This window comes from Odontesthes bonariensis, chromosome 24, assembly GCF_027942865.1.
Source record: "Odontesthes bonariensis isolate fOdoBon6 chromosome 24, fOdoBon6.hap1, whole genome shotgun sequence".
Taxonomy (NCBI): Eukaryota; Metazoa; Chordata; class Actinopteri; order Atheriniformes; family Atherinopsidae; genus Odontesthes; species Odontesthes bonariensis.
In genome coordinates, this window is record NC_134529.1 from 1,398,601 (window position 1) to 1,425,444 (window position 26,844).

The 26,844-nt window shown below is 45.0% G+C and overlaps 3 protein-coding genes across 3 annotated transcripts in view; 2 read left to right on the forward strand and 1 right to left on the reverse strand.

Annotated features, from left to right (window-relative positions):
* The window catches only part of asap2b (ArfGAP with SH3 domain, ankyrin repeat and PH domain 2b), a 37,403-nt gene extending 33,348 nt beyond the window's left edge, over nucleotides 1–4,055 (forward strand). The window contains exons 26-28 of the mRNA XM_075458680.1: nucleotides 41–99; nucleotides 183–302; nucleotides 3,304–4,055. Of these exons, the coding sequence (XP_075314795.1) occupies nucleotides 41–99; nucleotides 183–302; nucleotides 3,304–3,378 (254 nt within the window). The 3' untranslated portion in view covers nucleotides 3,379–4,055. The remainder of the gene's footprint in view (nucleotides 1–40; nucleotides 100–182; nucleotides 303–3,303) is intronic.
* A 1,866-nt stretch (nucleotides 4,056–5,921) lies between these two features.
* On the forward strand, nucleotides 5,922–15,493 carry cpsf3 (cleavage and polyadenylation specific factor 3). The gene is made up of 18 exons (XM_075458682.1): nucleotides 5,922–6,107; nucleotides 6,809–6,872; nucleotides 7,808–7,905; nucleotides 7,991–8,119; nucleotides 8,788–8,965; nucleotides 9,088–9,177; nucleotides 9,255–9,405; nucleotides 9,495–9,670; nucleotides 9,758–9,916; nucleotides 10,082–10,228; nucleotides 11,064–11,216; nucleotides 11,289–11,397; nucleotides 11,490–11,588; nucleotides 13,876–13,970; nucleotides 14,083–14,170; nucleotides 14,256–14,322; nucleotides 15,108–15,204; nucleotides 15,292–15,493. The coding sequence occupies exons 1-18, from the start codon at nucleotides 6,037–6,039 to the stop codon at nucleotides 15,379–15,381; spliced, it is 2,061 nt and encodes a 686-aa protein (XP_075314797.1). The 5' UTR covers nucleotides 5,922–6,036; the 3' UTR covers nucleotides 15,382–15,493.
* A 402-nt stretch (nucleotides 15,494–15,895) lies between these two features.
* On the reverse strand, nucleotides 15,896–26,099 carry adam17b (ADAM metallopeptidase domain 17b). The gene is made up of 18 exons (XM_075458681.1): nucleotides 25,821–26,099; nucleotides 24,122–24,254; nucleotides 23,906–24,039; nucleotides 23,724–23,812; nucleotides 23,474–23,654; nucleotides 23,168–23,298; nucleotides 23,007–23,093; nucleotides 22,815–22,925; nucleotides 21,034–21,178; nucleotides 20,871–20,962; nucleotides 19,734–19,886; nucleotides 18,373–18,572; nucleotides 18,157–18,260; nucleotides 17,946–18,080; nucleotides 17,307–17,437; nucleotides 17,067–17,234; nucleotides 16,932–16,988; nucleotides 15,896–16,847 (listed from the first exon to the last, which is right to left on the reverse strand). The coding sequence occupies exons 1-18, from the start codon at nucleotides 25,909–25,911 to the stop codon at nucleotides 16,497–16,499; spliced, it is 2,493 nt and encodes an 830-aa protein (XP_075314796.1). The 5' UTR covers nucleotides 25,912–26,099; the 3' UTR covers nucleotides 15,896–16,496.
* Between the last annotated feature and the right edge of the window lie 745 nt (nucleotides 26,100–26,844).

Consider the following 26,844-nt stretch of genomic DNA (forward strand, 5'->3'; position numbering starts at 1 on the left):
TTTCAAACATTTATTTCTCAGTTTTTTTTTCTTTTTGCAGGTCTTCAGCCCAAATCCGCCCAAAGTCCTCCGACACCCAAACCCAGAAACACCTTCCCTGTGAGTCTCAGAGCCCCGGCTCCTGGTTCTGACCCGCCCGAGCAGCTGGTCACGCCCCTTCTTCTTACTGTGTTTGTGTGCAGAAGCAGAAACCTCAGAGGGTGAAGGCCATCTACAACTGTTCTGCTGACAATCCGGACGAGCTGACGTTCAGCGAGGGCGAGGTGATCGTCGTGGATACGGAGGAGGACAACGAGTGGTGGGTGAGTGTCTGAGTGTCCAACGCCCCCCGAACACGTCAGGAAGTTCTGATCATGTGACGGCTGCAGCTGACGGACTTACAGGCTGTGTTCCAAACCGCATACTACATACTACATACTGCATACTGCATACTACATACTACATACTGCATACTGCATACTGCATACTACATACTACATACTGCATACTACATACTGCATACTGCATACTACATACTGCATACTACATACTACATACTGCATACTGCATACTGCATACTACATACTGCATACTACATACTACATACTGCATACTACATACTACATACTGCATACTGCATACTACATACTACATACTGCATACTACATACTGCATACTGCATACTACATACTACATACTGCATACTGCATACTACATACTGCATACTGCATACTGCATACTACATACTGCATACTGCATACTACATACTGCATACTACATACTGCATACTGCATACTGCATACTACATACTACATACTGCATACTACATACTACATACTGCATACTGCATACTACATACTGCATACTACATACTACATACTGCATACTACATACTATATACTTCCATACTGCATACTACATACTACATACTGCATACTGCATACTACATACTGCATACTGCATACTACATACTACATACTATATACTTCCATACTGCATACTACAAACTGCATACTGCATACTACATACTACATACTGCATACTACATACTACATACTGCATACTACATACTACATACTGCATACTACATACTGCATACTGCATACTACATACTACATACTGCATACTGCATACTACATACTACATACTGCATACTACATACTGCATACTGCATACTACATACTACATACTGCATACTGCATATTGCATACTACATACTACATACTATATACTTCCATACTGCATACTACATACTGCATACTGCATACTACATACTGCATACTGCATACTACATACTGTATACTGCATACTACATACTGCATACTGCATACTGCATACTACATACTACATACTATATACTTCCATACTGCATACTACATACTGCATACTACATACTGCATACTACATACTGCATACTACATACTGCATACTGCATACTACATACTACATACTGCATACTACATACTGCATACTACATACTGCATACTGCATACTACATACTACATACTACATACTGCATACTACATACTATATACTTCCATACTGCATACTACATACTGCATACTGCATACTACATACTACATACTGCATACTGCATACTACATACTACATACTGCATACTGCATACTGCATACTACATACTGCATACTACATACTGCATACTACATACTACATACTGCATACTACATACTGCATGCTACATACTATATACTTCCATACTGCATACTACATACTGCATACTGCATACTGCATACTACATACTGCATACTACATACTGCATACTGCATACTACATACTGCATACTACATACTGCATACTACATACTACATACTACATACTGCATACTGCATACAGCATACTACATACTGCATACTACATACTGCATACTGCATACTGCATACTACATACTATATACTTCCATACTGCATACTACATACTGCATACTGCATACTACATACTGCATACTACATACTGCATACTACATACTGCATACTGCATACTACATACTGCATACTGCATACTACATACTATATACTATATACTTCCAAACCGCATACTACATACTGCACACTGCATACTGCATACTACATACTATATACTATATACTTCCATACTGCATACTACATACTATATACTATATACTTCCATACTGCATACTACATACTGCATTCTGCATACTACATACTATATACTTCCATACTGCATACTAAATACTGCATACTACATACTGCATACTACATACTGCATACTACATACTATATACTATATACTATATACTTCCATACTGCATACTACATACTGCATTCTGCATACTACATACTATATACTTCCATACTGCATACTACATACTATATACTATATACTTCCAAACCGCATACTACATACTATATACTTCCATACTGCATACTACATACTGCATACTGCATACTAAATACTACATACTACATACTGCATACTACATACTACATACTGCATACTACATACTGCATACTACATAATACATACTATATACTGCATACTGCATACTACATACTATATACTTCCATACTGCATACTACATACTATATACTATATACTTCCAAACCGTATACTATATACTTCCATACTGCATACTAAATACTGCATACTACATACTGCATACTACATACTGCATACTACATACTGCATACTACATACTATATATTATATACTTCCAAACCGCATACTACATACTATATACTTCCATACTGCATACTACATACTATATGCTATATACTACATACTGCATACTACATAATACATACTATATACTGCATACTGCATACTACATACTGCATACTATATACTTCCATACTACATACTACATACTGCATACTACATAATACACACTATATACTGCATACTGCATACTACATAATACATACTATATACTTCCATACTACATACTACATACTGCATTCTACATACTACATACTGCATATTAAATACTACATACTATATACTATATACTTCCAAACCGCATACTACATACTATATACTTCCATACTGCATACTACATACTATATGCTATATACTACATACTGCATACTACATACTACATACTACATACTATATACTGCATACTGCATACTACATACTGCATACTATATACTTCCATACTACATACTGCATACTACATAATACACACTATATACTGCATACTGCATACTGCATACTACATAATACATACTATATACTGCATACTACATACTACATACTGCATACTATATACTTCCATACTACATACTATATACTGCATACTACATACTGCATACTACATACTAGACCTTTTGTCCTGTGTTTCAGATCGGTCACATCGAGGCAGATCCGAGCAGACGAGGAGTGTTTCCCGTCACCTTTGTGCACTTCATCACAGAGTGATTCGTCTTCATCGTGGAAACGTGTCGGCACGGAGACTCGCAGCTGGCCCTGAGCGGCCGGAGCTTCCAGCCCGGCTGAAACCCAGCAGCCACCCGAACGCTGCATCCCTACATCCTGTTGCTGCCTTCAAACTCAGAGAACTTTATCTGAAATCAGCCTGAACGCTGGAAACATTTTTAATAACGCCGACTACTGAGAGGAAATATCACAGCTCTGCACTGACCCCTACAGGCTCAGAGCGGTACTGCAGGAGTTCACCTGTGTGAGAATTTTACTTCGTGTTTAGGTTCATTATTTTACCCCAAAATGATCATAAAAGCTGATCCAGAATATAATCAGTTCACTGTAAACATGTTGATTTACGCTTTAAAGGATTTAAAGGAAGCTCCAAAACACAATAAATGGACTTAATTCAACAAAATGAGGCGGAGATCTTTGTGTCAGCTTTTTGTTTGTTAATGCGGTGGGAGAACTTCAGCTGAGCCGGGTCCAGAACTCTGAGGTGAACCGGAGGCCGAACGGAACCACATGGAACCCGTTTCTGTTTCCGGACAAACTCTGGAAAAGCTTTTAATGACTTCAGCAGGTTCGTCTGCAGGGAAACTGGAAGAGCTTCATTCTGAAATATCACTGCTGGGTTTTACTATCTTCTCTCTATTAAAAACACTTTAAATGTAGCGGTGCTTTTTCTTCTGTTGTTGCTCATAAAACACTAAAACTTCCCTTTTTATTTCCAGTTTAAAAACTCCACCTGTTGGTCCTGGATGCTTAATGGTAACTATGGGAACCCCTAAACTTCCCTCCATTGGTTACACGCGCTCATAAAGGTTTTAGATGACGTTTAATAAAGATCCAGAGAGTTTAACAGTCCTGGTGTTAGCGCAGAAAGTCCGAAAGAACCGCTGTGACATGCAGCGTTCCACAAGGATCGAACCTCGGACCTCTTGTTTTTGTTGCGTTGTCTCTCACACAATATGTTTGGTTATAAAACAGGATGGCAGATACACACGTTTTAATACTTAAACTCATTAGAATTAAATTCTTTTAACGGGCAGATCTGTTTAACATTTGTTTATTAGGATGAGAAATGAGCATTTAGTCACTAAATACAGCGTCTGAACAAAATGATGCACATGAACTGTAAAGTCCAACGTAAAGTTGGACAAATTACAAATAAGCTGCTTTTCTGTTGAAATAAATCAAGATAAAAGCTTCTGCAGAAGGTTTTTTTCATGTTTCGTGCTAAATTTTAATAAAAGATGGATAGAATTGCATTGTTAAAGGGTGTATTTGACATGACATTCGTGGTTATATTAGCCAGAACCCCCCCAGCTACAGGGTTACAAACTCAGCCTCTGATTGGTCAGAACACAGGTGGAAACTTTAACCACACTCATGTTTATATAAGAAGCCAAAAGGGTCAAAGTGCACCTGCCTCACCTTCCAAAATGCCCTCTGGCATCAATTAAACACCATCAGGAGTCCCCTCTTAAGTTTGTAATCAGAATTTTACACTTGGTGGCAACTAATAATGATCTCAAGCCTCTGCCAATGAATGTGAATATTTTTCACCCAATGAGAAAATAACCTTACAACCAAGAACTGATTTTCAAATCAAATCAAATTTATTTATATAGCACATTTCATGTACAAACAATTCAAAGTGCTTCACATAAAATAAAAGCATTGCAGCAGGGAGTGGAAGAAGCAGTATAATACATAAAAGAATATAAAGAGAAACAAATAAAATCATTTAAATGAATTTAAAAACCAGCAACAGTCCAGATAAGTTCAAAGATATCGTGCAGATTTCATGCATAGACACATGAGAACAGAAATGTCTTTAACCTGGATTTAAAAATGTCTCCATTTGGTGAAAGTTTAATCTCCGCTGGCAGTTTGTTCTGCTTCAGATTCATTGGCTGAGAGCATAACTTCCCTTTTAACTGATGCCAAGGGGCGTTAGGAGACAGCTGGGAGCCATTTTGCTAACAATAGTCTTTATTTTATTCTATTATTATTATTTTTCATTTTAATTTAAATTTTTTTAATACATTTTTTTGCTAACAACAGTTTTTTTTAAATTATTATTCTTATTATTTTATTATTATTATAATTATAATTATTTTATTATTTATTTATTTATTTTTGCTAACAATAGTATGTAGAAATTATATGTGATTTACACTTCCTGTCATTTTATTAAGAATAAAACGCTTGTGAACCTAATCTGATATAGTTTGCTATTCAACCACTGGAGACTGGTGAAGTTTCTGAGTAAATGTGACAGAAAAAGCATAAAGGAAATAATCAGGTAAATTATAGAGTTTGCTGATATTTAAAAAAATCTAAAAAAGTATTTTAGAATATGAAAAAATATTCAACCTGAATTAAATAAAACATTTTATTAGTGAAGATATTAGTTTTACTGTAAAGCAAAACTAAACTGTGTTCCTAGAACTGAAATATGTAAAAATGTAAAGAACAGCTTTACGGGAACTAAATGTTACTGAGACTGTTGCTGCACGGACAGATTTAAGCAGGAGCCGGAAGTCACTTCCGGTCTTACCAAAACTTGTGGAGACCGGGAAGCAAAGTGATTAACAGAGCGATGAGTTGGTTGGTTTGTTTGCTAAAGTTCTGTTTATCCAAGTAAAGATGGCGGCCAAACGTAAACCAGACGTGGCGGTTCCCGCGGAGGAGAGCGACCAGCTGCTGATCCGCCCGCTGTGAGTTTAAATCCGACACTTTGAGCCGCCAACCCCGCTGCCTGCGCACTTCCCTCCGACCAAACTCCGTTCACAGAACCACTCATTTCTTCATTTGTCCGGCCCATAAACCCGAATATACACTTTTATTAGTTTTACTGAATAATAATGACCAGCCTTACAATTCGGCACGTAAACGGCATTTATTTGCGATGTTTGATTTACTTGTTTAAGTAACTTGTGTTTAATGAAGTGAGATTTTCTATATTTCCAGGCAACTAATCCTTCAGCTTTTGTTGTTTCCTGCCAATTTATTTAAAAGAAAAGCTTCTTTTTGTTAAACATGGCGGTGATGGTGTGTTTATTTATCTATTTCATCACTTCACTATGTGCAATAATAATAATAATCAGGTACTGAGCAGCATTGTGAATATTGTTTATTGCATATACTGAGATTTTCCTTATCTTATTCTTATATCTTATATCTTATTTTTACACTGTTTATAAGGGAAGGGTTGTAATACACTGTTAATATGAGAGGGGTGTCATTTTGCTTTATCTTTACTTTATCTTATTTTGTCTTATTGTACTATATTTATTTTGCTCTATTGTATTTCCTGACTTAATCTTTTTTTCTGTAAACGAGTGCACTGCAAAAAAAAAAAAAAAGGAATTTCCCGCAAGGGTTTAAAAAAGTAATTCTGATTCTGATTTGTGTGCAGAGGAGCCGGTCAGGAGGTGGGACGGTCCTGCATCATCCTGGAGTTCAAGGGGAGGAAGATCATGGTAACGCTGCGCCTGTGTTGTCCCCTCAGCTGTAAAATGTTATCTAGGGATGGGAATCGAGAACCGGTTCTTGTTGAGAACCGGTTCCCAGTGTTTCAGTTCCTTGGAATCGTTTTGGCCATTTTGCAAACGATTCCCTTATCGATCCCAGTGGGCGTGAATGACGTCACCACGCAGCGTTGCGTGTTGAGTCCGGCGCAGCCAGCAGCCAGCAGTAAACATGGCGCCCAAGCGGTACAAACGCTCGAAAGTTTGGTTCCACATCCCTAAAAAAGACGACAACAGGGCAACTTGCAAAGTGAATATTTCACCAAAGGGAGGAAATACTACCAACATGCAATAACTATGAATGAATGATTAACGTCGGTGAATCTGAACCCAGCAGCGTTAGCAACGTTAGCAACGTTAGCATGTCCTCGGCTAACACTGCAGGTAACTAACTAACAAACACTGCCTATCATGTTAGCACCATTTGCCTGATTGTAAAAGCTGCTGTTAGTATCGGTTAAGGTTAAATGAATGCCTTCTCAGGCATTACATTTAGATGAAATCATGAGAGACAGAGCCTGACTGGCTCAGAGCCAGAGGCTGGTGGTACTACCCCCAGTTCACCTCTACCTCCAGCTTCTCCTTTCACCAGAGCAGGAAGAGTTAAATTACCCAGGCCAGGATAGACCAATGTGGACCTCACCGTTGTTGGGTTTGTGAGGTCATGACTCGTGTTACTTCTAAACTAAACAAAGTTGATGCTAATCGACCGGTTTGTTGTCCTTTTTCTCCAAATGAGAATCGATAAGGGAACCGACAAAGAACCGAATCGTTAAGCAGAATCGAAAATGGAATTGGAATCGTAAAAATCTGATCAGTTCCCATCCCTGCTGTAACCCTGCATGTGACTGTAAACCCTGTAAAGCTGCATCTGTGTTGGGTTCCAGCTGGACTGCGGCATCCATCCTGGCCTGGAGGGGATGGACGCTCTGCCGTACATCGACCTGATCGACCCGGCTGAGATCGACCTGCTGCTCATCAGCCAGTGAGTTCAGAACGTAGATCCGGTTTGATCCGGTTTGTCTCGGGTGTTGTTCAGGCTGCTGACCCTGACCCTGACCCCCCCGCAGCTTCCACCTGGACCACTGCGGCGCGCTGCCCTGGTTCCTGCAGAAGACCAGCTTTAAGGGCCGGACCTTCATGACGCACGCCTCCAAGGCCATCTACCGCTGGCTGCTGTCCGACTACGTCAAGGTCAGGTAGGTGGTGTCAGAGCGGCGCCCCCCCGCCTCACAGCCGGCCGTTTGGGTGTAGCGTGGTGTGGAGGAAGAAGTGTGGATGTGATCTTCTTCTGTGTTTTTTTAATGTTTCTTCTCCCAGTTTTTTGTTCTGATTTTAGATTTTTATCCTTTGTTTCTGCACAAAGCTTCGTCTGCTTTCAGGGAAAACTGATGTTTGCATCAGAAAAAGTTTGTTTTCTGTGAACACTCAGAGGGAAACGGGTCCGGTGGGAAGGTTCTGCAGAGTTTTTTTTATTTTTTTTTGTTTTTTTTATTTATTTTGTTTTTCTGAGTTTGTTTTATTTTTTATTTTTAATTTTTTTAAATATATAAAATAAAAATTCTTTTCTTTTGCAGAATTTCTGAGTTTTTTTTTATTTTTTCTAAAATAAATTTTCTGAGTTTTTTTTATTTTTTTATTTTTTTTATTTTTAATTTTTTTTAATATTTAAAATAAAAATCCTTTTCTTTTGCAGAGTTTCTGAGTTTTTACATTTTTTTAAATTTTTTTCTGAGTTTTTCTGAGTTTTGCAGAATTTTTTTTAGTTTTTCTGAGTTTTGCAGAGTTTTTTTTAGTTTTTCTGAGTTGTTCTGAGTTTTGCAGGGTTCTGCTGAGTTCTGCTGAGTTGTTCTGTTGTGTGCTGCAGCAACATCTCTGCAGACGACATGCTGTACACTGAGACCGACCTGGAGGACAGCATGGAGAAGATCGAGACCATCAACTTCCACGAGGTCAAAGAAGTGGCCGGCATCAAGTTCTGGTGTTACCACGCCGGCCACGTGCTCGGAGCCGCCATGTTCATGATCGAGATCGCCGGCGTTAAGGTGCGTCTACCCACTACTTCCTGTCGGTCTGAGGTTAACAGAGATGGAAACAGGAAGTGGAGCAGAGTGACCCGTTAGCTGCTGTTGGTTAGCCTAAATGTGCTAACTGTGCCCGTCTGCAGCTGCTGTACACCGGCGACTTCTCCCGGCAGGAGGACCGACATCTGATGGCGGCAGAGATCCCCAGCGTGAAGCCGGACATCCTGATCACAGTGAGGGCGCCGCGGCCGCACGTCCGCCAGGCTCGCCGCTAATGCTAATGCTAACGCTAACCATCTGTGTCCGACAGGAGTCCACGTACGGGACCCACATCCACGAGAAGCGGGAGGAGCGCGAGGCGCGCTTCTGCAACACCGTGCACGACATCGTGAACCGCGAGGGCCGCTGCCTGATCCCCGTGTTCGCCCTGGGGCGAGCGCAGGAGCTGCTGCTCATCCTCGGTGAGTTCGGCCGCCGCCGCCAGCCGCCGCGTAGCCGCCGCGTAGCCGCGAGCTGAGCGTCTGACGTCCTCTCTGCCTGTTCCCCCCAGACGAGTACTGGCAGAACCACCCAGAGCTGCACGACATCCCCATCTACTACGCCTCGTCTCTGGCCCGGAAGTGCATGGCCGTGTACCAGACCTACATCAACGCCATGAACGACAAGATCCGCAAAGCCATCAACATCAACAACCCCTTCGTGTTCAAGCACATCAGCAACCTGAAGGTGTGAGCGCGCTCTGCGGGCCGCCGGGTCGGCCTGGGCCCCCCCACAGGTCGCCTCACTGAGCCCGTTGTTGTTCTGGCGTTTCAGAGCATGGACCACTTCGACGACATCGGCCCCAGCGTGGTGATGGCGTCCCCCGGCATGATGCAGAGCGGCCTGTCCAGAGAGCTGTTCGAGAGCTGGTGCACCGACAAGAGGAACGGCGTCATCATCGCCGGCTACTGCGTGGAGGGGACGCTGGCCAAGGTGAGGGGGCGGGGCTACCCGCCGGGTCGGGGTGCGCGAATGGAGCGCTTCTGATTCTGAATGTTGGAATGTTAGCGGCAACAAAACGCTTTAATGAGCAAAGTTTCAGGTTAGAGGCGGATGTTTTTAACCGTGTGCGTGTGCGTGTGCGTGTGCGTGTTCCAGCACATCATGACCGAGCCCGATGAGATCAACACCATGTCGGGTCAGAAGCTTCCTCTGAAGATGTCGGTGGACTACATCTCCTTCTCCGCTCACACAGACTACCAGCAGACCAGCGAGTTCATCAGGGCGCTCAAACCTCCTCACGTGGTAAATCACATGACCAACACACACACCTGTACACACACACACCTGTACACACACCTGTACACACACCTGTAACACACACCTGTACACACACCTGTACACACACACCTGTACACACACACACCTGTACACACACACCTGTACACACACACACCTGTACACACACACCTGTACAAACACCTGTGCACACACACACACCTGTACACACACACACACACACACACACACCTGTACAAACACCTGTGCACACACCTGTACACACACCTGTACACACACACACCTGTACACACACCTGTACACACACACCTGTACACACACACACCTGTACACACACCTGTACACACACCTGTACACACACCTGTACACACACCTGTACACACACCTGTACGTACACACACCTGTACACACACACACCTGTACACACACCTGTACACACACCTGTACACACACACCTGTACACACACACCTGTACACACACCTGTACACACACCTGTACACGTACACACACCTGTACACACACACCTGTACAAACACCTGTGCACACACACACCTGTACACACACACACACACACACCTGTAACACGTATACACACACACACACCTGTACACACACACACACACACACCTGTAACACGTATACACACACACACCTGTAACACACACACCTGTACACACACACACACTTGTACACACACACACACACCTGTAACACACACACCTGTAACACACACCTGTAACACACACACACACCTGTAACACACACACACACACACACACACACACACCTGTAACACACACACACACACACGCGCGTCCTGACCGGCCCTCCTTTCTGCAGATTCTGGTGCACGGCGAGCAGAACGAGATGGCCCGGCTGAAGGCGGCGCTGATCCGCGAGTACGAAGACAACGACGAGGTCCACATCGAGGTCCACAACCCGAGGAACACCGAGGCCGTCACGCTCAACTTCAGAGGAGAGAAGCTGGCCAAGGTCGGTCCCCACGCACACACACGGGAACCAGAGAGCCCGGCGTAGCCTAACTCCCACAATGCTTTGCTGCAGGTGATGGGCCTGCTCGCCGACCAGAAGTGCGCTCAGGGCCAGAGGGTCTCCGGGATCCTCGTCAAGAGGAACTTTAACTACCACATCCTGACGCCGCCCGACCTCTCCAGTGAGTAACTCTGTGTGTGTGTGTGTCCCTGAACGCATCCCTCTGCGGTGTGTTCAGGCCGGCTGGTTTTTCTGACTGTTTTCTCCGCTCAGACTACACAGATCTGTGTGTGGGCACCGTGACGCAGAGCCAGGCCATCCCGTTCACCGGCCCCATCTCCCTGCTGGTCGGCCAGCTGCGAAACCTGGCGGGTAGGTTTTTAACCAGTTTACTTTAACCGGCTGTTTTTAACCAGTTTACTTTAACCGGCTGTTTTTAACCAGTTTACTTTAACCGGCTGTTTTTAACCAGTTTACTTTAACCAGCTGTTTTTAACCAGTTTACTTTAACCGGCTGTTTTTAACCAGTTTACTTTAACCTGCTGTTTTAACCAGTTTACTTTAACCAGCTGTTTTAACCAGTTTACTTTAACCAGCTGTTTTAACCAGCTGTTTTAACCAGTTTACTTTAACCAGCTGTTTTAACCAGCTGTTTTAACCAGTTTACTTTAACCAGCTGTTTTAACCAGTTTACTTTAACCAGCTGTTTTAACCAGCTGTTTTTAACCAGCTGTTTTAACCAGTTTACTTTAACCAGCTGTTTTAACCAGCTGTTTTTAACCAGCTGTTTTAACCAGTTTACTTTAACCGGCTGTTTTAACCAGTTTACTTTAACCAGCTGTTTTTAACCAGCTGTTTTAACCAGTTTACTTTAACCAGCTGTTTTTAACCAGTTTACGTTAACCAGCTGTTTTAACCAGCTGTTTTTAACCAGTTTACTTTAACCTGCTGTTTTAACCAGCTGTTTTAACCAGTTTACTTTAACCAGCTGTTTTAACCAGTTTACTTTAACCAGCTGTTTTAACCAGCTGTTTTTAACCAGCTGTTTTAACCAGTTTACTTTAACCGGCTGTTTTAACCAGTTTACTTTAACCGGCTGTTTTAACCAGTTTACTTTAACCAGCTGTTTTAACCAGTTTACTTTAACCAGCTGTTTTAACCAGTTTACTTTAACCAGCTGTTTTTAACCAGCTGTTTTAACCAGTTTACTTTAACCGGCTGTTTTTAACCAGTTTACTTTAACCACCTGTTTTTAACCAGTTTACTTTAACCAGCTGTTTTAACCAGTTTACTTTCACCAGCTGTTATAACCAGCTGTTTTTAACCAGTTTACTTTAACCAGCTGTTTTAACCAGTTTACTTTAACCGGCTGTTTTTAACCAGTTTACTTTAACCGGCTGTTTTTAACCAGTTTACTTTAACCGGCTGTTTTTAACCAGTTTACTTTAACCAGCTGTTTTTAACCAGTTTACTTTAACCGGCTGTTTTTAACCAGTTTACTTTAACCTGCTGTTTTAACCAGTTTACTTTAACCAGCTGTTTTAACCAGTTTACTTTAACCAGCTGTTTTAACCAGCTGTTTTAACCAGTTTACTTTAACCAGCTGTTTTAACCAGCTGTTTTAACCAGTTTACTTTAACCAGCTGTTTTAACCAGTTTACTTTAACCAGCTGTTTTAACCAGCTGTTTTTAACCAGCTGTTTTAACCAGTTTACTTTAACCAGCTGTTTTAACCAGCTGTTTTTAACCAGCTGTTTTAACCAGTTTACTTTAACCGGCTGTTTTAACCAGTTTACTTTAACCAGCTGTTTTTAACCAGCTGTTTTAACCAGTTTACTTTAACCAGCTGTTTTTAACCAGTTTACGTTAACCAGCTGTTTTAACCAGCTGTTTTTAACCAGTTTACTTTAACCTGCTGTTTTAACCAGCTGTTTTAACCAGTTTACTTTAACCAGCTGTTTTAACCAGTTTACTTTAACCAGCTGTTTTAACCAGCTGTTTTTAACCAGCTGTTTTAACCAGTTTACTTTAACCGGCTGTTTTAACCAGTTTACTTTAACCGGCTGTTTTAACCAGTTTACTTTAACCAGCTGTTTTAACCAGTTTACTTTAACCAGCTGTTTTAACCAGTTTACTTTAACCAGCTGTTTTTAACCAGCTGTTTTAACCAGTTTACTTTAACCGGCTGTTTTTAACCAGTTTACTTTAACCACCTGTTTTTAACCAGTTTACTTTAACCAGCTGTTTTAACCAGTTTACTTTCACCAGCTGTTATAACCAGCTGTTTTTAACCAGTTTACTTTAACCAGCTGTTTTAACCAGTTTACTTTAACCGGCTGTTTTTAACCAGTGATGGTTGGAGCTCCTCAGACACAAAGTTTGGATGTTTTTCTTGATGATTAAAGTTGTTTTAGCTGCTGTAAACGGGTCCGTTTGCCTCATTAATGAGTGAACATGAAGCCTTTATTCATCCCAGAGAAGTTTGATGTACACATTAAAGAGTGATCTGCTTTAAATAAAGAGCAGTATCATCAGCATAGAAAAGATGGAGGAAAAATGTTTAAAAGAGAAACAAAGAAACTGAAAACAAAGTGAGAAACTAACAAGAAAGCAGCATAAAAAGGACAGAAGAAGAGAGAATGTGTTTGTTTGTGTGCAGGCGACGTGCAGCAGGTGGAGGAGGCGGAGAAAATCACCGTGAAGATCTTTAAGAGCATCACTCTGATTCATGACGCCGGCATGGTGCTGCTGGAGGTCAGCGGCTCGGATGTTTCACCCGAAAACACAAATATTTAGAGACTTTCAGGGAGTTTCTTCATAGAATCTGATTTAAAAACGATCTGATTTCCTTCTGTTTCCTCCTCAGTGGGTCGCCAACCCGCTCAACGACATGTACGCCGACGCCATCACCACCGTGGTACTGGAGGTTCAGTCCAACCCCAACGCTCAGAAGTGTCAGTAAACGCAACACGACCACCGACAGTGAGGCGTTCAGGGACGCAGCAGAATCTCTGACGTTCGTTTCTTTGTTTGTTTCAGTCCTTGAGGGCCGGAAGGAAGCGTTCGACATGGATGTGTTTGTGGAGCGGCTAGAGCTCATGCTGCAGTGAGTAACCCTTTAAACTAAGCTCCACCCGCCTGGCGCCACCACACGATGAAACAAACTAACCCTTTAAACTAAGCTCCACCCGCCTGGCGCCACCACACGATGAAACAAACTAACCCTTTAAACTAAGCTCCATCCGCCTGGTGCCACCACACGATGAAACAAGCTAACCCTTTAAACTAAGCTCCACCCGCCTGGTGCCACCACACGATGAAACAAGCTAACCCTTTAAACTAAGCTCCACCCGCCTGGTGCCACCACACGATGAAACAAGCTAACCCTTTAAACTAAGCTCCACCCGCCTGGTGCCACCACACGATGAAACAAGCTAACCCTTTAAACTAAGCTCCACCCGCCTGGCGCCACCACACGATGAAACCAGCTAACCCTTTAAACTAAGCTCCACCCGCCTGGCGCCACCACACGATGAAACAATCTAACCCTTTAAACTAAGCTCCACCCGCCTGGCGCCACCACACGATGAAACCAGCTAACCCTTTAAACTAAGCTCCACCCGCCTGGCGCCACCACACGATGAAACCAGCTAACCCTTTAAACTAAGCTCCACCCGCCTGGTGCCACCACACGATGAAACAAGCTAACCCTTTAAACTAATCTCCACCCGCCTGACGCCACCACACGATGAAACCAGCTAACCCTTTAAACTAAGCTCCACCCGCCTGGCGCCACCACACGATGAAACCAGCTAACCCTTTAAACTAAGCTCCACCCGCCTGGCGCCACCACACGATGAAACCAGCTAACCCTTTAACCTTCTGTTGCAGCGACATGTTCGGTGACGACTGCGTGAACGTGAAAGCCGGTAAAAACTTGAGCGTCACGGTGGACGGCGTCTTGGCGACCATCGACTCAGAGACACGGGTGAGTACGACAAGTGGGCGGAGTCAGCCCCCCTCACAGGGATTGGTCATTATGTTTGACTTCTGATTGGATGACGCTGTCCCGCAGGCGGTGACGTGCGAGGAGGACGAGACTTTGAGGGAAATGATCGAGGTCGCAGTCCATCGTCTCCATGACGCCCTCAGCCCCGCCTTCTGACAGGCCACGCCCCCAGGACCTTTTTTTTTTTTTTTTTTTTTTTACACTGATTTACATAAAACTGTTGTCATGGTTATTTGTTTATGTAGAAAATAAAAACATTTTTGATCAATTTCTCTGAGTCACATTTACAAGCTCCACCCGCCTGGGCCCCCTCCATGAACTGAACAAACTAACCCTTTAAACGAAGCTCCACCCGCCTGGGCCCCCTCCATGAACTGAACAAACTAACCCTTTAAACGAAGCTCCACCCGCCTGGGCCCCCTCCATGAACTGAACAAACTAACCCTTTAAACGAAGCTCCACCCGCCTGGGCCCCCTCCATGAACTGAACAAACTAACCCTTTAAACGAAGCTCCACCCGCCTGGGCCCCCTCCATGAACTGAACAAACTAACCCTTTAAACGAAGCTCCACCCGCCTGGGCCCCCTCCATGAACTGAACAAACTAACCCTTTAAATGAAGCTCCACCCGCCTGGGCCCCTTCAAAGGACAAAACAAACTAAGCTTGTGGAACTGTTCAACAGAAACTTTATTTCTCACGTTTTAAGGTAAACAGGAGACACAACACCGTAAAATACTGACGTAGGTGAGTTTAAATACCACAGAAGAAGAGAAAACAGGCCAGCAGTCTGCCTCCTTAGTTAGTAAAACACAAAAATGTCACATTTCATACCAAACGGAGTCGATCGGCCTTAAATACCTCAGTTTTTGACTGAAGTTTGGTTAGAAGCCTCTTTTTGTTATTAGTGAGCCGACATTTAAACATGTTGCCTCGTTTATTTGGATCATTTTTCTTTATAAAAACAGGTTTGAGGCTCAAAACTAAACTCCAGATTTAATAAAACATTCAGAGGAATTTAAATTAAAATGTTTATAAAACTTTAAAACCCAGAGTCGTGCACAACTCACATTTAAAGACTAAAATAATTTCCTTTCAGGCCGTTAACAGACGCACTTTAAACTTTATTCCCGGCAGAGTGAAAGAAAAAAATCTAAATCCAGAGCAGAACTTCTTCTCTGCCTGTGAGATCAGGCTTAAAGCTCATAGTTCAGGTGAGCAGCACTGCGTCTCCTTGCTGTCCACCTGCTGCTGCGCCCCCCGGTGGCCGGCCTCAGCACTGCGTCTCCTTGCTGTCCACCTGCTGCTGCCGCCGCAGGCGGAACAGCTTCGCCGGCCGTTTCTCCGTCAGGTCCTCAAAGGAGCGGCGAGCCGGCCCGGCGCCCGCCGGCCGCCCGAACGCCTCCTGCAGCTCCTCCTCGTCCAGGTGGGAGTCCAGGCTGGGGTCCTCCTGGATGGTGGCCATGCGGGGGCTGTCCAGCGGGGGGGTGTGGCCCGGCTCCGGGTCGGCGCCGAACACCAGCGGGCTGCCGCTCGGCTGGAAACGGAGCGGCGCCGCCGGGAAGTTGGAAGGCTTAAAGATCCGAACCGATGCAGAATCCAGGCTGCTCAGGAGCTCGGCATTCTGGGAAAAGAAAGGACCGCGGTCAGTCGGACGCTAAAGGACGAAGGACGGTTAGGCGCCGCTTTGGCGCCGCGTTAAACTCACGCTGGGGAAGAAGAGCGACTTGGTGGTCTGCTCGAACTGTTGGTCCAGCTTCTTGTCCTGAAAGAACAGAGAAGAAGAAAAGGTTCAGATCTAACGGTGCCGCCATGATGGCGAGCAGGGGGCGGGGCTTCTCACCACGCAGTGCACCAGGATGCTGAAGGGAACCCAGAAGAGCAGCGAGAACGCCACCACGGAGCCCACGATGTTGTCTGCCAGGAACTTCCCGAACGTGTTGATGTCGAGTTTATCGATGAAGTCCCAGAGGCGCTCGATCACGTCCTGAACCTGCTTCATGCACTTCCCCTGCGGAGACACGGGACAGCGTCAGGGCGCCGTTAGGCAGGCTTTAGGGCGCTGTTAGGCGGATGGTCTCACCGCTCCGTCGCAGAAGCCCACGGTGCACGGTTTGCCCTTCCGCAGGAACAGGAAGTCGCCCGCTTCGTCCTGGTAGGGGGCGCAGGCGCCGCCGGGGCTATGGCAGCAGACCTTACAGGACGAGTTGGTTTCTGGGAAAAGACGAAGAAGAAGAGGGTGAACCTGTCGATAAAGAGTATAAGCTTCTAATTACTTCAGATTCATTAAGGAGCAGCAAACAGAAGGCTGGAAAAGCCTTGGATAATCAGTTTAATCTCCTAAAATGTGTCAGATTCTTTCATCTTCAGGTAAAAAGTCAAATGGAAGCGCAGAAAATTCAGATTAAATTTAGTTACGCTGCAAAACGTTTGTGCAGCTCAGCCGAAGGTGAAAGAATGAATCAGAGGTCAGGTGACTTCTGTGAGAAATAAAACCCGAACAAGTGAATCAGTGATAACGATCTATGGAAACAAGGACAGAGACGTATTTATCAGTGTTCATGAATTCAGGAGAAACTTCACGTGCTCCACATTCCTGCCTGAGCTGCAGAGCTGATAAAGCTCTGATAAATGCCTGAGGAGGCGTCTGAGTCCTGAATCACTTGGTGACATTTTTAGCATTGTTAGCATGTGAGCGCGGCTAAATGGAGGCTGAACGTACCGTTGCAGGCGCAGGGCTGCAGCCTCAGCACGGCCTGACAGAACGGGATGCACTCTCCGCTCAGACACTCTCCGTTGTCCAAACACAGCGTTTCATCCGGCGCGTTCTCCGGCGGCGGACACTCGCTGCTGTTTCCTGTGCACACAGACGCAGAGGTTAGCGGGCGTTCCGGCGGTTCTGGCGCTCTCACCGGACGGCGTGGCGTTCTGACCTGTGCAGTAGGAGTGGCCCTTACAGGTGGCGTCGATGGGCTCCTGGCAGACCTCGCCCCGGGACTCGAACCTGCAGTGTTTGCAGCAGGCGCTGTTCCTGTCGCTGAACACAGAGACGGCGGTGAGCTGACGGCGCCTTCATTAGCTAAGCTGTTAGCGTTAGCTGCTGCTAAAGGAGGAAATGACAGCAATAACTCAGGCGGCGCCGCTCTGACCTGCACTGGGCGCCGTCCCTCAGCCGGCAGCCGGTGGTGCAGCAGCGGTCCGAGTTGATGTGCAGCAGCCCCGGGTCGCACTCCTCGCCCTGCTCCACCCGCGAGTTCCCGCACACGTTGATGTTCCGCTCTCTGAAGCAGGACGCCGCCTGCGAGCGCAGACGCTTCACGATGGAGCGTTTGCTGCAGTTGGAGAACAGCTGGACACAGACGAGTTACTTCAGTCACAGTTTCACAGGTTAAAGCTGACATTTTCTGACATTTTCAACAATCTGATACGATTTTCTGAGGTCTTGTTGAGACGTTTGAGACTTTGGTCAGAATAAAGCGACCATTTTTACAGCAGCGAGCTCAGGAAGAAGGTTTCTGAACAGAAAGGGACCGTGTTGGTTAGGGTAACCTAGGGTAACCCCTAACCCCAACCCAGGGTAACCCCAAACCCCAACCCAGGGTAACCCCAAACCCAGGGTAACCCCAAACCCAAACCCAGGGTAACCCCAAACCCAGGGTAACCCCTAACCCCAACCCAGGGTAACCCCTAACCCCAACCCAGGGTAACCCAAACCCAGGGTAACCCCAAACCTAGGGTAACCCCTAACCCCAACCCAGGGTAACCCCAAACCTAGGGTAACCCCTAACCCCAACCCAGGGTAACCCCAAACCTACGGTAACCCCTAACCCCAACCCAGGGTAACCCCAAACCCCAACCCAGGGTAACCCCTAACCCCAACCCAGGGTAACCCCTAACCCCAACCCAGGGTAACCCCAAACCCAAACCCAGGGTAACCCCTAACCCCAACCCAGGGTAACCCCTAACCCCAACCCAGGGTAACCCCAAACCTAGGGTAACCCCAAACCCAGGGTAACCCCAAACCTAGGGTAACCCCTAACCCCAACCCAGGGTAACCCCAAACCTAGGGTAACCCCTAACCCCAACCCAGGGTAACCCCAAACCCCAACCCAGGGTAACCCCTAACCCCAACCTAGGGTAACCCCAAATCTTAACCTAGGGTAACCCTTAACCCAAAGCCGGAGATGTACGCAGCGTAATGTAGGGACTACGGATGAAAACTAGCTTTGTAGCTATAATCCGGCATATTTACATTTTTTTTATACTGATGTTCATTAATGTGCATTGTCCCTATTCAAATAAATAAATAAAAAATAAAAAAAAACTCGTAGTAATTACATTACATTACGGCCATTTTGCAGACTTACAATAAGTGTAAGTTATTGTACGTGTTGGGAGGAGGGAACGTGACTGATTTACTGTTTATGGGACGTGTTGCAGGTCTGAAATGTAAAAGTGATGCTTGTGAACAGATCAAATGATCCGGTTTGTGGTTATACGACAGCAGCACCTTGTTGTTGACGTAGTCTCCGCTCACAGCGATGGGGTACATGACGTATTTGCCTCCCTGGTCCTCCCGCGGGGCGCAGTACGGGACGTTGTCCGGGTCGTGCTCCGCCCCGAAGTTATGCCCGAGCTCGTGGGTCGTCACCAGGTCGGCTTCCTGTGAAGAAAACAAAGTGCTTCCGTCACATCTGAGCAGACCTGAGAGGGCAGACAGCGGTGCTGTCGCTTCCTCTTTCTGAGAGAAACACGCTCAGCTTCCTGAGAAGCTGCGAGACTCACAGCATCCTCCACATCCGACCACATTTAAAGCATCGAACATTCAGAGCATCAGAAAACACAGAAGCAGCCACAGAAAGTGATCCTTCAGATAGAAATTACTCTGATTTTAACTCGTCTTCCACTTCTCTTTCCTACGGTGTCCCACAGGGTTCAGTTTTATCCTTCCTGTCACATCTGCTCCTCTTTAAGGACATGTCCTCCCACTATGCAGATGACACTCAGCTGTATTTCTCTTTAAGATCTTTTTCAGCTGCTCAGACTATTAAAAGTTGGATGTCTGACAGCTTTCTCCACCTTAATGCACTGGAAAAAAATCAAAGTCTTACCAAGTATATTTGTCTCATTTCTAGTCCAAATATCTCATTACACTTAATATGAGACACAACTGCCTAACAAGCACCATTTCAGCCAGATATAGGGACTTGTTTTAATACAATACATCTGGAATATCTTGTTAAATGAAAAAGTCTTGAAAACAAATTGTTTTGAGTCACATATCATATGAAACAAGCTTTTTTTTTACATTTGAAGAGGTTTTTAAGCTAATTTCAAGATCACTTTTAACTCAAAAGTCCTAAATATCACATTTTATTTCAAGAAATCTGGACAAGCTGATTTTCACTAGTTCCATTGGCAGATTTTTTTGCTTATTTCAAGCAAAAATGTCTTTTATTTGTTGTTTTTTTTACTTATTTTTAGAGGGGCATTTTTTCCAGTGCGCAGAGCAAAAAGATTCAGAGCCCCACAGATCTGTGTCTCAGCTCAGGGAGACTCTGGGTCCTCCTGCTTCTTCTATCAGGAACTCTGGGCTAACTTTAGACTGAGTTATGGGTTTGTGACACCTTTGTCCAAAGCGGCCCACCTTGGTCAGGATGGTCTTCCCGTAGTTCTTGGTGCTGGTGAGGCCGGTGTTCAGGTAGATGGCTCCGTGTTCGTTTGAGGATGAAGGACAAGCTGCAGAGTGAAACCACAGCGGTGAGCCGGATTAACACAACCAGAACAACCGAGTCGCCAGCAGGACTCACCTTTGGAGCAGAGTCCTCCGGCGATGTCGGGCTTGGACGGGGCCACGTACGCCAGGCCCAGAGTGCCTTCATCGAAGTCCTGATAGGTGAAGAGGTGAGCCAGGCAGACGTTGGAGGCTTTCTCTGCGATGTCCACGCTGAACTGCTGCAGGACGACAGACGGGCAGAGACGCCACGTTTGAACAAATACTGAAGCACCACCTGCAGCTCTATGAACCCTTTAAGCTCAGCTTCAGGCTGAAAGTCCCACGTTTCATCTGAATTATCCCCGAATTAAGGAGCCTACATGTTCAAAATGTTCCAGTAAATGGAGGGATGAAATAAAACGCCGTATCAGTGTTAGCTCGCGCAGCTAACAGGAAGTGTTCGGCCGTTAGCTCGCGCAGCTAACAGGAAGTGTTCGGCCTTTAGCTCACGCAGCTAACAGGAAGTGTTCGGCCGTCAGCTCGCGCAGCTAACAGGAAGTGTTCGGCCGTCAACTCGCGCAGCTAACAGGAAGTGTTCGGCCGTCAACTTGCGCAGCTAACAGGAAGTGTTCGGCCGTCAGCTCGCGCAGCTAACAGGAAGTGTTCGGCCGTCAACTCGCGCAGCTAACAGGAAGTGTTCGGCCGTCAACTCGCGCAGCTAACAGGAAGTGTTCGGCCGTCAGCTCACGCAGCTAACAGGAAGTGTTCGTTCGTCAGCTCGCGCAGCTAACAGGAAGTGTTCGGCCGTCAGCTCGTGCAGCTAACAGGAAGCGTTCGGCCGTCAGCTCACGCAGCTAACAGGAAGTGTTTGGCCGTTAGCTCGTGCAGCTAACAGGAAGTGTTTGGCCGTTAGCTCGCGCAGCTAACAGGAAGTGTTCGGCCTTTAGCTCACGCAGCTAACAGGAAGTGTTCGGCCATCAGCTCGCGCAGCTAACAGGAAGTGTTCGGCCGTCAACTCGCGCAGCTAACAGGAAGTGTTCGGCCATCAACTCGCGCAGCTAACAGGAAGTGTTCGGCCGTCAGCTCGCGCAGCTAACAGGAAGTGTTCGGCCGTCAACTCGCGCAGCTAACAGGAAGTGTTCGGCCGTCAACTCGCGCAGCTAACAGGAAGTGTTCGGCCGTCAACTCGCGCAGCTAACAGGAAGTGTTCGGCCGTCAGCTCACGCAGCTAACAGGAAGTGTTCGTTCGTCAGCTTGCGCAGCTAACAGGAAGTGTTCGGCCGTCAGCTCGTGCAGCTAACAGGAAGCGTTCGGCCGTCAGCTCACGCAGCTAACAGGAAGCGTTTGGCCGTTAGCTCACGCAGCTAACAGGAAGTGTTTGGCCGTTAGCTCACGCAGCTAACAGGAAGTGTTCGGCCGTCAGCTCACGCAGCTAACAGGAAGTGTTCGGCCGTCAGCTCGTGCAGCTAACAGGAAGCGTTCGGCCGTCAGCTCACGCAGCTAACAGGAAGTGTTTGGCCGTTAGCTCACGCAGCTAACAGGAAGTGTTTGGCCGTTAGCTCACGCAGCTAACAGGAAGCGTTTGGCCGTTAGCTCACGCAGCTAACAGGAAGTGTTTATATGGAATTTAGAGAAAATTAATAAAATATTTAACCAGAGATGTTTTGGTTCAAATCTTTGACGGAGATTCAGAGGGTGAGAGTTTCCCTCAGAGTGATGTCATCAGTGATGTCATCACATGCAGATTAGGTGATTAAATTTACGACCTTCTTAAACTTCTGGTCACTCAGTGTTTTCCCTTTAATCTCTGATCATTTGTAATCTGCAGCCTGCTGGTTTTCTCAGAGAACATCTGGACTCGGGAGCAGATGTTACCTCCAGCAGCCTCTTCACGTCCCAGACGTCTCTGCCCTCCACCGGACTTCCTCTCATGTTGAAGTGGCTTCTTCCCGGGTCTACCGGAGTCGGACTTTTCTCTATGATGATCTGACGGCAGACACAGATCACGTTACATCTGGTTTGACGAGGATTTGTGTGGATGCAGCGAGCAGCCTGAGCGAGCCTCACCTGCTGGATCTGAACACCGTACCCGCTGAACTCATCGTCCCACGACGTGTTTCTGTAGATGTCGTCCACGCGATCGATCAGCTCGATCTGAAAACAGAGCCGGAGGTTGGATCTGGGGGGAGGTGGAGCCGCCTGACACAGAGCAGCGACTGTGGGCTCACCAGGTAGTTGAGGGTGGTGCTCTCCTCCTCCCGACCCATGTGTTTGAAGAAGCGATGGTCGGCCACCAGCAGCAGAGGACACGTGTTCCTCTTGTGGTCGAAGACCTGCCGTTTCCCTCTGAACGCCGACTCTGAGCAGCACCAAACACACGTCAGCTCCCAGCACCACAGAATTCATTTTTATCACGTTAAGGTGACATATTGTGTTTCCTTTAACGTTTCGACTCGATGTTCAGAGGTTTCATTGAGGTGTTTGAGACGTGAGCTCAGGGTTGTGTTTGTGGGGAGTCTGAAACAGAAACCAACCGTCTTCCTCCTGCTCGTCCAACATGGCCGCTCTGACGCTGTCCGGCAGGAGGTGGCTGGGGTCAGAGGTCGTGTACCCGCAGACGGAGGGCTGCTGCAGCCGGCTGATGTTCCTGATGTCCTCCGAGCGGTAAATCAACAGACGACCGTCGGGCGGCGCCGACGTGAACCTCCACAGCGGCTGCACAGAGGACGGACGTTACTGCTCGTTTCCATGGCAACGGAAACCTTCTGTCTGCTGGTGCTTTACCTCGATGTTGTACTCGCCGTGGTCGGTCAAGATGTGAGCGGAGAACTCGTGGTCGTCGATATGAGCCTGAACGCGAGAGTTTTCCTCCCCTGGAAAAGTCAAAACGTTTGAATCGCGTTACAATCGCGTTACAATCGCGTTACAATCGCGTTCTCACTTCCTCCCAACAGGCCACTTCTTACCGATGACGTGTCCGGTGAAGTAGACGTGTCGGTTGACCGGGTAGTTCCGCTCTCGGCCGTCCTCGTCCACGACCACGGCTCTGAAGTCCTCGGTGAAGAGCTCGTCGTTGGTCCTCATGTAGAGTCTGAAGCGCCTGCAGCCAGAAGACACAGAGCAGCGGGAGGCGTTAGCGTTAGCGTTTAGCGAGCACATGGCGTCCCGCGTGTTGATCTGACCTCTGCAGCGCGTCGAAGCTCAGCAGCTTCTCCATGTGAGTCTGAGTCTGGACGTCCCGGCGGCGCACAGAGTGAGTCTGCAGGCTGGACAGGGGGAGGACGTCGAAGTCGTCCAGCATGGACCGAAGAGACGCTGCGGAAACACGGCGAATGTTTGGTACGAAAAGTAAAATACGGAGCTCTGAAACCGGCTAACTTATGGTAAAAATAATGTTTGTGGTTCCTGAAAAATCTTCATTTCATCTGCGATCACGTTCCAGCAACTTTGATCTTATGTTTGATTATTTTAGATTTAAAAGAGACGGAAAAACATGACATCATGACGTGTAAAAAAGAAATTAGCATCAGAATAAATCTACATTTGGACTTTAATATAAAGCTAATTAAATGTTTGTTCAGCTGAAACAATTTTCTGTTTTGATAATTTATTTCTTTGCTCATCTAAACCAATCCAGCATGGACCGAAGAGACGCTGCGAAGCGAAAACACGGCGAATGTTTGGATCCTTTAATCGTCACAGAAACGAGTAAAATACGAAGCTCTGAAACCTGCTAACTTGTGGTAAAAATAATGTTTTCGATGTTCAACTTTGATCTTATGTTTGGTTATTTTAGATTTAAAAGAGACGGAAAAACATGACATCATGACGTGTAAAAACTTTTTAAAACTCGTCTTAAAACCCATTTTTATTCCCTGGCTTTTAACCCAGCATGAGACTCTGTTTCTGTTATTGTTTTTATTGTTTTTACATTGTTCTTATGTTTTATGCCTTATATTTCGTGTTCTTACTCATGTACAGCACTTTGTTTCAGCCACGGCTGTTTTAAAGGGCTTTATAAATAAAGTTGAGAGTTGAGTAAAAAATAAATTAACAACGTAATAAATCTAGATTTGGACTAAATAGTAACTTTAATATAAAGCTAATTAAATGTTTGTTTAGCTGAAACAATTTTCTGTGTCGATATTTTTTTTCTTTGCTCATCTAAATAGTCAAATTTAAAATAAATAAATCAATAAGACTAATGAGAACTTCCTCCTTGATTTATTTTTGTTTTACAGCTAAATTTGTGTCTCCATGATGGTACGTTTAGTGTGTTTTTTTTTTTATCCCGTGTTTCCTCCCACCCATCCACGAGGACGAGCCTGTAGCTACGACATCATACTTGTTATTTTTGTCAGTTTTAGGCGTCCGTAAATGTGTTTCTGTATAGAAACTGTGAGCCGTGTTCACTCCTGCAGCCCAGAGTGCAGCGACCGATGAAAACAAAACACCTGCTGTTCTATTCTCCGTTATTAATAACATTATGATTAATGTTTTTTGGCCACATGTCCTGATTGTGGCTCTATGTAAAAGTTACTTCATAAAGTACATTTTCCTCCTTTAATCTATTATTGCAAAAGCATTCATTATCCAATTGATTTATTAAATAATCGACAGAATACTGGATTACCTAAATAATTCTATTAATCATATAGTGTGTTATAATGTGTTGTGTTAAAAACTGTTCAGATGGGTCAATTTTTTAATCACCCCGTTTCGGTTCTTTTTAAACTGGTGACTTTTGTTTTTTTTCTCATGGCATCAACCGACTTCCATACATTCATCTCCCGGCCAACATCAACTTTAAGCTCATTAAAACAACTTAATTCGTCACTTTTATGACTAATATCCGCGATTAAACGGGTTTAAAGCACTTACCCAGCTCGGGCTGCTCCGTCCTCGGGTTTGGGGACACGGCAGCCTCCGTTAAAACCAGAAAAAGCGTGAAAACTGTGAGCCGCGGGCTCATGTTGGACAGTTTGACTGACGGCTGTTGAACAGCGAAGAAGAAGAAGAAGAAAGAGAAGAAGAAGAAGAAGAAGTCTCCGGATCCGACAGCTCACACAGAAACTTCACATTTCAGACGGATTTCTGGAGGAAACTCGGAGAACATCACCGAGCTGATGTCATTGTTGTTTGGAGAAGCAAAAAAAAAAAAAAAACGCCTCCAGCCCGAAACCAGGAAGGCAGGAGCCGCTGAGCAAAGCTAGCGTTAGCCGAGGAGGCAGCCGGAAGTAGGCCCGAAGGCCTTCACAATAAAAGCACTGGAGTGTCGATAAGGATGAACGATGCTGAAGATGGTGAAGGCAGAATCAATCAATCAATCAATCAATCAATCAATCAATCAATCAATCAATCTTTATTTATTTAGCGCATTTCATACCACAGGCAACTCAATGTGCTTTACATACAGACACACAGAAATACAGAAAAAATACAACACAGAAATACAGGTAAATAAAAACATCAATCAGGTAATTTTAGCTAACAGTAGGATTGGTATAACTATAACAGAGCTAAAGTAATTTTAGCAACTAATGATTAAAAAAAGCAAACACTGAACAGAAAAGCGAGGAGATCCTTTAAATAGTTTAAATAAATGTATCTGAGTTCATAGTTTTGAACGTATTTAATCAAACTAAACTAACACAAATACTTAAGAATCATGAATTAAATATCATTTAAATACATCTGAAAAAAATTGGATTTAAAGTAAATGATAAAACTGAATTTATTGATTGAATATTTAATTTTATTTCCTCAATTATTTGCTGTTAATTTAATACAAAATGTATTTGTTTTAATTCTCTGTTTAAAAGTTCAGGAATAAGATTTTACCTTTGAAACATCTTATTTACTTATTATCGTTCCCGGTTTATAAATCATCAGGTTAGTTTGGTCT